General features: G+C 35.1%; 1 protein-coding gene across 1 annotated transcript in view; it reads right to left on the reverse strand.

Moving 5' to 3' along the window:
* The window catches only part of MSH4 (mutS homolog 4), a 55,175-nt gene that overhangs the window by 11,954 nt on the left and 31,113 nt on the right, over positions 1-12,108 (reverse strand). The window contains exons 8-14 of the mRNA XM_077824464.1: positions 8,715-8,782; positions 5,631-5,705; positions 5,149-5,213; positions 4,351-4,520; positions 2,070-2,206; positions 1,625-1,728; positions 432-556 (exon numbers count right to left, since the gene is read on the reverse strand). Of these exons, the coding sequence (XP_077680590.1) occupies positions 432-556; positions 1,625-1,728; positions 2,070-2,206; positions 4,351-4,520; positions 5,149-5,213; positions 5,631-5,705; positions 8,715-8,782 (744 nt within the window). The remainder of the gene's footprint in view (positions 1-431; positions 557-1,624; positions 1,729-2,069; positions 2,207-4,350; positions 4,521-5,148; positions 5,214-5,630; positions 5,706-8,714; positions 8,783-12,108) is intronic.

The raw sequence follows: 12,108 nt of genomic DNA on the forward strand, positions 1-12,108 counted from the left end.
ATGACAAGGACTATTCACAAAGAAGGGATTATTCAACATGAGCAAGAGTGGAAGAATCAGAAATGATATTCCCATGTAGCTATGAAATCAGCAAAGACAGTATACTTGGAGGAATTAATGGGCTGTTTTCAGGTAGAGATTACATCTTTTATACGAGTCCTCATGATCTGTTACAAAAAAATTTAACATCTTAGCCCTGCATCCTCAAATTAACATGCCAAGACTGTATTCAGAAGCAAATGGGGGAATACATGAATAAAAAGGGAAAGAAAAGTAGGAAAATTGAAGCTATAAAAGTAATTCATACATTGAGATAAATACAAGAGCCACAAACTAGACCTGGTGGTATTATTATATAAACATTGGGGGACAGGGGAATAACTTTACCCACATTTTTATTAATATTTACCATCTTTTAGAAAGAAACTTACCGTAGTCAGAAAGAGTGCAGGCATGGGCAAATGACAGCAACATATCCAACATTGACACAGTGTCAGAGAGTTTGTATAGGCAATGGATATGTTCATAAATTTCACTCAGTAGTTTACATACTATCCTGCAAGCAGACAGCTCTGAATTAGTTACTGTACACTACTACATTTTATTGCTTTACACAATTTACAGCAATAAGGCAATTATTAAGCTCATAATCATAGAATCATAGAATATCAGGGTTGGAAGGGACCTCAGGAGGTCATCTAGTCCAACCCCCTGCTCAAAGCAGGACTAATCCCCAACTAAATCATCCCAGCCAGGGCTTTGTCTAGCCTGACCTTAAAAACTTCAAAGGAAGGAGATTCCACCACCTCCCTAGGTAACGCATTCCAGTGCTTCACCACCCTCCTAGTGAAAAAGTTTTTCCTAATATCCATAAAAAATAACGTCAATATGATACTTAGACACTAGGAAGACAGACATTTCATAAATGCCATAGAGATTTGTAAACATGGGCATTTCTAAAGTGTAGTAAGTTATCGGGGAACAAATTCTAGGCCAAATTCTGCCATCAGATGTGCAGATACAACTCCCACTGTCTTGAAAGGGAGTTGCATGTGCAAAATTGACTCTAAAAATACAGCTTTGGAACCAATGGCGTTCTATTGTCCTCCAAAAAGTGTGACTCTTCAGTTTCTTGAGTTGTTCATGTTTAAAATGGGTTCACATGATCACCAAAAATAGCCTATGTTAGCTTTTGTAATCTAGAAGAAAAGAGAACAATATATGCCCTTTGGTCCCTTTATAAGCATAATTTATGGAAAAACTGAAGGTAATTCTACTTAAAATGAAAGGCATACTTAATATAAATAATGGCTACACATTGCCAAAGTGCTATATTCATGTCATTTTGTGTTGATAATACTCTACAAAAAGTTTACTAAATGTGATGTATACTCTTCTTTTTTATGAATAAATCCCTATACATTTTAATCATAATTCAGGATAATGTAGATTTAGCCTTTTAATGTGCTCTCTCATGAAGAACACTCTCTCTCTACAATCTGGAGTGCTTTTATAAAGACACAATTTAACAATGAAAATATATGAGAAAAATCTCACAACTAGTTGTTAATATGGCAAATAAATCAAGTTAACACAAATATTAAAGAGTTTGAAATGTTCTTACAAGTAGGTCATGTGATAAATTTCTCTCAAAGACTCCTGGCACCTTTCATTCATTTTAATTAAGTCTGCTGAAGTAAAGCTATATGCATTTTTCATTTTAGTGATCTGTAAGGAAATTCAGCCTTAAAGTAATACATCTCAAATAAATGCACATAAAGAAAGATTTCCAGAAACAAAGTAGGAACAATCTGGAAAGCAAGTGACAAAACTGTTACCTTATTTCACTTTTCCTAAATAAAATAGCATGAAAAGACAAGAAACAAAATGCAAATATTAGAATGATAGCAACCTTGTAACATTTCATATTATCTGACACATAAGATAGCATATATAGATGTCTAATACATTGTATAAAAGAATATGGGTTAAATAAATTCTATCCTCATTTATTATGTAATATCACTGAAGTAATTAATTTCATGACAAAACATGTCCAGAACACATACCTTTGTAAATTCTGAAGGTAGCTGACCATTAGGTAATGCTGCACACTCTGCATTCATTTGGATAAAAAATCCACGAGCAGAGCTGAAACTCATCTTCAAAGGTAGGCTGTATTTTTCTGCAAGCTGTGTTATCATTCCTAAGTAGTATGGGGAAAAAATCAGCCATAATTGAAATATTGTCTAACATACTATAAAACTCACTGTGTTATCTGAGTAGTAAAGGCATCATGCAGATATCTAGATACCAATTCCAGTAAATTAGATAGCCTTGTTAGGACCTTGAAAGGGGGCTTGTGTGGAGGTGAAAGAGCTCAGTAAACCATTCAAATAAGAGCACTAGCTTTATAAAACTAGTGGACAAAAAGTGCCAGGTGAGAATATGAGAATTCATAGCCTCTTTTTAAAGATATTCATATGTTGTCATGGGGATCTCAGGGGTGGGTTGTCCTTCTGCTGGAAAGGAAGATTTCTCAGAGGAGTAAGCTTCAGATGAATCCACTTTCATGCCAGTGGTGTTTTACCCTGCTTTCTCAACAGGTAACTGTAACTCTTAGATCTGGGGCTCTCAATCTTTTCCCACTCACTCCACAGTTCACAATCTTTTGCAATTCTAAACCATAACCCCAACCCACCCACCTGGAGCAAAGTGGGAGGGTGATAGATGCAGGGGACTATTAGGGAGCAGGAGGAAAGGTGCTGCTAAGTGGTGGGAATTCTGAATTTTGCTGGGTGGGGTACAGGCATGTGTGGGTGTCTGGGTAGATGAGGAAAAATACTGATGTTGTACTACTGTGTGGGGAGAAAATAAGGATGCTGTTGAATGGGGTTTCCCTGGCATTCACACACCTCACTGAGCTGGCACCACCTCCTACTGTTGCTACCACCAGAGACTCAGGCCAGCAAAAGGTTGGGTAGAGAAGATGGGCTGTGTTGGACACCTGGGTCCTGGAGGCACTCAGTGCTCCAGTGTCAGCATTTGCTTCCTCAGCACTTAGCATGGTAACAGGGAAAGGAGAAAAGGAGCTCTTCTGCTGTAAACGTGTGGGCTGCAGTGAAACTGGACTGCAGTAACCATCAGGAGGGAGAGAGAGCTCCTCCCTGCCTACATTTCTCTGGGTCTTAGCAGCCATGTAAGGAAAATTTTGGAAAGCAAGAGAACAATTAAACTCTTGATGTTCACTCTGTGTGATGTCGACTGTAAGCTACAAAACTAACAGGAACTTCAAAACAATCTATAGTACGCTATTGGTGTTAAAAATTCTACTATTCACATGGGCTGTTTGTCATTCTTGCTTGTTAAAGGGTGAACTAAAAGAACAATCTTGTCTGCTCAGAAATGTGATAGGAGCCATTCAGAAAAAGACAATCTTTTTCATCAACTTTAGACACTTTATCTAAAACGGTTATACTCAAAGAATAGAGGCATTCTTCCAAAATTGATTTTATTCATTTTGGCTTTAAAATAATATCAAGAAAGTGGTTTTACACAATTCTTAATAGCACAGTTAAATCATAGCCCACAGATTCAAACTAGTTAAAATATTAAAAACAAAGTATTTGTGTTTGTAAAATATCAGCAGATGATAAAACTAAATTTCTGTACCAGAAAATTTTATTTGAAATAATATTGTTTCAACACTTCGAACTGAATTTAGATGCACTGCATTGTAGGTGCAAACCATAGGTTTTAAATGGAAAGATTACAATATCTTTGATTCATATACAGCTTGTTTTTTTGGTGGCACAATAAATGAAGCAATCTTTTTACTTTTTAAAATCACAAAATAATTATTCATCATCTTATTTAATTACAGTTTTTATCTACAAATGGAAAATCTCAAAGTACATTTCAAATAGGGTTACCATATTTCAAGTTCCCAAATAGAGGACACTGCCAGGGGGAAGGGAGAGCTGGATGGGGAGGGGAGTAGTTTCTTTCTACTTTGAATATCTAACATTTATAAATAACAAGTGTAATGTCCTCAAAATGTCTTGAAAAAGGACAAGCAAGGAAAAATCATGGGCATTTGTTCATATTTCAAAAATCTGCCAGGACAGAGACTAGAAGACCAAAAAGAGGTTGTGTCTGGGAAAACTGAAATGTATGGCAACCCTAATTTCAAATGTACCTCAACTCTTTTTTATCAATGACAAAATCAAATTACAATAAAAATACTTGCCTTCTCTTCATTAGAAAGTTAGCTCTATATATTCTTGTACAATTTTATGGTTCTATATAACAGGTGCAATATATTCCTATTAATCATCAATCATGAAATACCTGCTATGTCATCTACAATCTCTGTGTATGTTCTACGAGCTATATCAAGGAATTCATTGATGTTTGGCCTGACTGCATAGCACTTCTGGGTCCTCATATTCAGGCATCCTTTTGTGTATCTTGTATCATCATTAATGACAGTTTTTATCTTTTCAAGTATGATTCCAAACCTACAAACAGTAGTTATATCAGTGATGGAATTGGCTAGGTAATATTTTTCAACTTCATCATCAACATTATCTTCAATTATAAATAAAAATTACCGAAGCCAATACACTTCAATAGTTCAAAGTAAACACTAAAAACTTACCACGCGATTTTTTTTTAATCTCAAACAACATATGAACACAACTAACTTTAACCTAAATATTTTAATATCTTAAAGAATGGCAGACATTGCACACTGCTCAAATATAAGAAACAGCTACTTGTCCTCAGTCATTTTGGGTGATTCTAAGAAATCAAAGTATTCTCACATTCTTTTTGTCTTTTCAATAATATCTACTGGAGTATTTAATTTTTGTAAGAATTTAAATTATGTTTGTCATTCATAACCAATCAACTATTGTTAAAACCAATTTTCTGTTTATCTTTTTTAAAATTTCTCCTGCAATAGTTGAAAAACTGAATTTCTAGAAACTTTGTAAAGAATAAGTAAAATTAAGAGTTTCTAATGATAACACAAAAAACAGGAGTTATAACTATAAATAATTCAAGAAGCAACATCTTAAAATCCTACAGACATCCTCAGAAAAAAGGAGACAACCAGATATTCTAGCTTTGAAAATATCACAGTACCTTTTGTCTTCCAGAGAACTGTAATATGCCTTTAACAGATGAGTCTTGCAGCTTTTCAAAGCAGCCTATTGAAAATTAAAATATAATTACTTAATCATAAAAACATTATTAAATTTTAATCATTTTAACAGTCTGTATGGCTTTTAGATTCACGTAGGCTTATTTGAAGTTGGGGTGATATAAAGAGCTTACCAGCTGGGTGGCATCTATTTAAGTTAAATAATCGTTATAAAATTAAGCTTTTAACTAGCATTCAGAATCCAGTTCCAAAAGTAATAGAGACTCAAATATGTTTTTTTAAATCAACATCAAACTTAGCATAGATTTAGAGGCCCTTGTCTTATTTTTAGAGGAAATTATTACAGTGACAATGTACGGTTCCATGAGATATAAAGTAAATATAATGAACTGCACTGTGTGACAACAAAGATTAACTAACTAGTTTGGATTTTATATAGAAAAAGTAACAGAATACATTTCACCTTTAGAGGATCCACAAGTTCCAGAGTATGTTTCAGATAGATTAAATTAGTTATCTTTGATTCAGCAGCTTTAACCTGTTGAAAAAAAATATTACAAATGCAGTATGTATAGATTTTTAAAATACATTTCAAAACAAGCATGCATTTTACACACATATTCTGAATGTATTTTTCATGTACTATTAAGTGATTTATGAAAATTCATGACTAATGACCAGCTTGACAATTTGTAAATTTGCTGTTTTGTAAAAAAAAAATATTTGACTATGTATGGCTTGAGAAAACTCAAATTACAATACAATATTTTCAAAAGAGTTCTTCAACTGACAAGAATTCTAAAATATTTGTGTTTTCTTGCAGAGAACAGAACATTTGCTATGTGCTGCTGCCTTATAAAGAAAGAATAGGTAGCAGTTCCATAAGAAAAAAAAAACATCTAATATTTGTGTGGAGAGTTGAAATCAATGTTTGAAAATCAAAGGCTTCTGAAAATGAAACTGAAGAAAACTTTAGAGTTGAAAAATGGAAAAATCTTATGTAGAAGCTAAGGCAGATTTTCAAAAGCACAAATGAAAATCTTTCCTGTTATCTGTTTTAAAGTCAAATTAATAGAAAATATAAATAAAAGTGAAGGCTCCTGTGTGGGAAATATTAAACGGTATTTTTCTTTCAATTTTATGAAAAATTCAATTACACATAAAAATCTACTAAAAAGTCTTAGTTTATTTTAAAAATAATTATGCTACAAATTGTTGGAACAGAAACACCCTCACTCACCCAATTTCTAATGTTCTCACAATCCAAGAATTTTTCTTCAACCATTTTTTTCTAAAAATTCTGAAGTTTCTTAAAGAAAAATGTGCTCACAGAACTCAGCTAAGTCCCTTTATATGTGATATTGCTGAATTTTCTTCTCAGAATGAAGCTTGGCAATCAGCCCAGATGGTGTCTTAGTGCAAAGGAAGTATCAGGGTGGACATTTACAGACATATTCCTTAAGATGGAGCAATTTGATTGCTTTGGGTCACCTTAGCAAGGAGAAAGCAAGCGAGGGTAGCTGTTCCAATAACCATAGCAAGTTTCTGCCAAAATCCCCCCCATATACACACATTACCAATTACAACTCCAGGAACTTCAGTGTGTCTTGCTTTTAAGGAGAAAAAAAGTATCATTCAAAAGTTTGTTATTCTATACCTGTTAGTAACATTATAACATGGTGTTTTAATTTATTTTTTAACATTTTAAAATAGGCACATGGATGAGAGTACAAAGAAAGATTTCTTTACTTTCTAATTTCTTTTTTGTCTAAACTAGCATCCAGAAACACGAAGAAAAATTGTGATGAACTGGCTGTATTTTAAGTATACTGAATCAGAATAGTTTTTATTAACAATGAAGTCTAGGCAGCTGTATTGTTACTAAAGCACTTTCCTGACATACTTTTTTGCACCAGCTGGATGCACTTAGTCATTGGTTAGTAATGTTTTGCAGTTTGCAAATAACTGAAGTGATAACAGCCTGTTCTGAGATGAGCTAGTTGAAGCTGTCGAGGTCGCTGCTGAAGTCCAGGGTTCAAATCTTGCTGTTGATGCATTGGGGCTGGGGGCAAGGAACAGATTTTTTTTTTTATTACATTTAAAACAAATTGGGGTGGCAGAATCTGGCCTAAAAATTACCTTGATTTGAGATGTTGACTTGTATTTAAATATTCTCTGTATCCCTCTATTTCTAAAACAGCTTGCTACATACGGCAGGTTCAAATTTTCAAAATATTTTAATCCCCTTGAAAATTTGTGCATGTACTATATTTGAAGAAAATGAGCTGTAATAAAACAAATGTTAATAATTGCTGCATCTAATTGTACTCTCTCTGTTATGTTTCAGAGTAACAGCCGTGTTAGTCTGAATTCGCAAAAAGAAAAGGAGTACTTGTGGCACCTTAGAGACTAACCAATTTATTTGACCATGAGCTTTCGTGAGCTACAGCTCACTAATAATTTGTACCCTGATGGCTGCTGAGAAAGAACTTATTTCATAGTTGTAAGAGACTTTCTCTTGGCTTAACCATGAAGGCTTGTGTTTTGAAGCTAAAAGGAATAAGATTCTAAGTTCTAGCTTGACAGGTTTTGAAGGTTTATTTAGTAACTTAAACTAAATGAAAGAGGTGTGTTTTTTAGTAAAAATTTGGGGGTCCATTTATAAGGGATAATCTCCACTGCTTTATATTGCATAAAAGGCTCCTGAGGCTAAATAACAGACAAAGCAAAGTTAAGTGGGCAAACTGTGAGTATATTACAAAAAGGAGATTATTTCTATTATACAGCTTTTAACATTAAAAGGTATATTTTCCCTTTCATGCTCATATGAAAATGCTTCTCTCTCCTACTCTCCAGTGATGTTAAGAAGAAGGTGTGATTAGGATGAATAAGTAAGAGGATGCAGATTTAAAAGTACAGTGGATTTGTGAAGGAACAACAGTCATGTTTTTTGGTCATTCTCCACAAGGGTCACAGGGCTAGCGTCCTCCCTAAGTCCATAACAGGTTGAGTTTGTTAACCTTGCTGCTTTGCCCACCTTTTCTCCCTCACTTGTGAAGAAATGAATGTTGGATTAGACTGGGTGTGGGAAATTGTGGACTGTGTGAGATCAATTCACATCAGTCATGCATTTTGTTGCTGTGTATTTGAGCTGATCTGGGGGAACCAACAGGCCTGTTTCAGTGTATTTTTAAAATATTGTCAAGGATGCCTAGAGCATTAGATGGGTGCTCTTTTATTACTCTCTGCATAAATCTAAATTAATAAATGAAAACACTTTATGATTGGCTGAAATTCTTCTCCTGTTACGAAGTAAAAATATGCCTTAGTTTAAGGGGTCCATACATTCATCTTTCTGGGTGAGATGCAACATATATAAATCATTGTATATCTTTAAAACTATGTTTCCATCCCTTTCTAATATACAATCTTTTTTTACAAATAATACAATTGTACAGCTGCTATAGGAAGTTTACATGTTGCATACTCTACTGAGATAACTGACAATTATTCGTTATTTATGAGATAGGTGCATTAATAAACCTACTGTATCTTGCTTTGGAATTTGTACTAAAATTGAAAGAAGTTGTTCAGTATCCAGGAATCTTGAAATCACTGTAAAACAACATTAAACACAAATTAGAAACTGAGCTGAAACTTGCGATAATTTTAGTAATAAATATTTAACAAAAAAGTGATTTAATTTTCCAAATGAAAACAGGCACAGAAAACTATTTAGTACCTCTGTTTGTGAAGTCATTTTCTTCCCTCACCCTATCACAGCAAAATCTTGACAAAGTACTGTAGCTTCAATTACCAGAAAGAAAACAGACAAAAGAACTACCAATCTAACAAGATTCTTATGTCACATCCATAACCATGGTATCTGAGCAATTTTGGTCATTGTATCATGATGGATATAATGACATCAGCTCTCTCGTATTCTCTTCAATAAAGAAATTCTCAGAGCTTAAACAACCTAAAAGATATTGAACAATAAGAACATTAGGATCCCCACAACAGGGTAGGAGGGCTGAAATATGAATGAAGGAAGAGTGGGAGACTATAACAAATGGTATTGTCAGTAGACTACTGTCCCTTGTCAAATGTCTCTACTTCCTATCTTATAACAGAAAATATGTCAGACTGCAGATGTAGCAAGCAGTCCTCAAGAGCAAACGGGCTTTCTTAAAAATCACAGCAATATTCTCTGTTTGAAAATTGCCATCCAATTATGACAGTGAAAAGATGACTATGTATCTGCCCTGCAATTTCACAAGTAGTAACCTGAGCCTGTGGTGGAATGACCTTATCAGAAGGAAGCCCGACAGAATATAGCACTAACTCTGCAACTACAAGAGCTCAAGAAAGATGCTGACTGGTGGGCACTACTGAACTATTGAAGAGGCAGCAGACTCCCATGCATCTTGCAGAGGAAAGATCCCCAAATCTAATAAAAGCCCTGGTGTGTGGCAGTGCCTTAGTATAGCACTGATTGTTGAAGAGCTACACATATGGTCAACCCTCCTGTATGGATGCGAGAGCTGGTCATTTAGAAAGCAGACTGAGACACGACTCACAGCGTTCAAGTTTTGGTGTTACAGAAGGTAAAAATTAGCTGGATAACCTAAATTATGAATGATCAGGGGATGAAAAGGAACAATTTAAAAACAGCAAAATCACTTGATATCATAGGTAAGAAAATAAAATCTTTCTGTGGACAAATTGCTCACCAATCACCAGAGCAACTTGATTCCAACTCTTATACTATCAGGCAAGAGGAGGAAAGAGAGCCAGCTATGTTGGAAACATCACCGGATGGACGGGTATCCAAAGGAAACTAGAAGTTTTACAACTCTGTTGTGACTGTGAAAGATGGAAGGTGAAGATTGAGAACTTCCATATTAGCAATGTCATGGAAGAATACAACTGAGGAATTAGCCTCTGCTTTCAAGGAGATAATGTACTTGACCTTTTCTCAGGTAGTACCCTAGCTCCTGCTCTAGTTCACACCTGGTCTTGAGGGCAAAGAATGAGAGATCACAATGGGAAATCTACATTTCTGGCAAGGACCAGAGTGAAATTTTTTACAAATCATAAGGACCATCACCCACATCAGAACTGTTCCAACAGTCACAAAGAAAATGATGTCAAATATCAGAGGGGTGTCAGCCGTGTTAGTCTGGATCTGTAAAAGCAGCAAAGAGTCCTGTGGCACCTTATAGACTAACAGACGTACTGGAGCATAAGTTTTTGTGGTGAATACCCACTTCGTTGGATGCATCTGGTGAAGTGGGTATTCACTCACGAAAGCTTATGCTCCAATATGTCTGTTAGTCTATAAGGGGTCACAGGACTCTTTGCCGCTTTTAAAGAAAATAATGAGAGTTGTATGGTTCATACATTTTAAGACCAGAAGGAACCACTATAATCTAACTTCCTACACAACACAGGTTATAGAGCCTCATCCAGTAATTTCTGCATCAAACCTATAACTTCTGTTTGTGCAACAGCATACCTTTTAGAAAGATATCAAATCTTAAGACTCCAATTGATGGAGAATCCACTATATCCCTAGATAAGTTGTTCCAATAGTTAATTACCCTTACTGTTAAAACTTTTCTACGCCTTTTTTCTGCTAGATTAAAGAGCTATCTACCATCATGTACATATTGGAAACTGTAATGTGCCTTTCCCATGTACATATTGGAAACTGTAATGAAATCACCTCTTAAACTTCCCTTAGATAAACTAAATAGATTGAGCTTCTTCAGTCTCTCACTAGAAGGCTTGTTTTCCAGTCTGAAATCTTTCTTGTAGTTCTCTTCTCTGAACCCTTTCCAATTTTTCCAAAATCCTTTTTGAAGTGGAGACACAAGAACTCGATGCAGTATTCCAGTAATGGTCTCACTAATGCTGTACACAGACATAATACCAACTCCCTACTCCTACTCGATATTCCCCTGGTTATGTATCCAAGGATCATGTTCACCCTCTTAGCTACAGCATTACAGAGGAAGCTCATGGTCAAATGGTTATCTGCATTCAAGTCCTTTTCAGGATTGCTGCATTCCAGAATAGTGTGACCTACATTCTTTGTTCGTAGATGTATGATCTTACTTTTGGCTGTATTAAAATGCATATTGTTCACCTTATTAAATGATCCACGATTGTCTGTATAATTTACCTGTCCCCATCATTATTTATCACTCCACCAATTTGAGTGTCATCTGTAAATATTAATCCATTTAACATGGGCTACATATAGTGCAAATTCTTAAAAAATCAGAATGCATGCTAGAGTCTAAGTATATTATGCCAACACAGAAAAATTTATCAAACTTGTGATCTCTTCAAAAAAATAAGAAATTTGTTTGTCAAGACCTATTTTCCATAAAACCATGCTGACTGGCATTAATTACGTTAACATCCTTTAATTCTTCACTGATTGCATTCCATATCAGCCTTTCCATGATTTTGCCAGGATAGAGGCCCATAGTTATCTGGGTCATCCCATTTACCCTCTTTAAATACTGAAATATTTGTAAATGGTGGCTTTTTTCCAATCCTCTGGAACTTCCCCATGTTCTCAGATTTGTTAAAAATCAACACTAATGATTCTGAGAGTTCCTTGTCCTATTCTTTTAATAGAAAGAAAGCAGCTGCTCCTCACAAGTTAGAGAGCTGATCACTAACAAGACCAAGAGACAATGTTTGACAAGTAGTCTTGTGGGGAAGCATATATTATAGTCCACCTCTCCTACCTATCTCACTACCTTTGAGCTACAAGTGCCAAAACACAGTCTCCTCTGCTGCATCTTCACGGGCATATTTCTGATCTATTGAAATGGGGTGGGTGAGTGGGGATGAAGTTAAAACTGGTGAAATACACTCCATGTTTCCAGGGGAAAGGAAGCAAAAATACTAAGGACAAAGTGGGT

The sequence above is a fragment of the Eretmochelys imbricata genome, chromosome 8 (genome assembly GCF_965152235.1).
Source record: "Eretmochelys imbricata isolate rEreImb1 chromosome 8, rEreImb1.hap1, whole genome shotgun sequence".
NCBI classification, from domain to species: domain Eukaryota; kingdom Metazoa; phylum Chordata; order Testudines; family Cheloniidae; genus Eretmochelys; species Eretmochelys imbricata.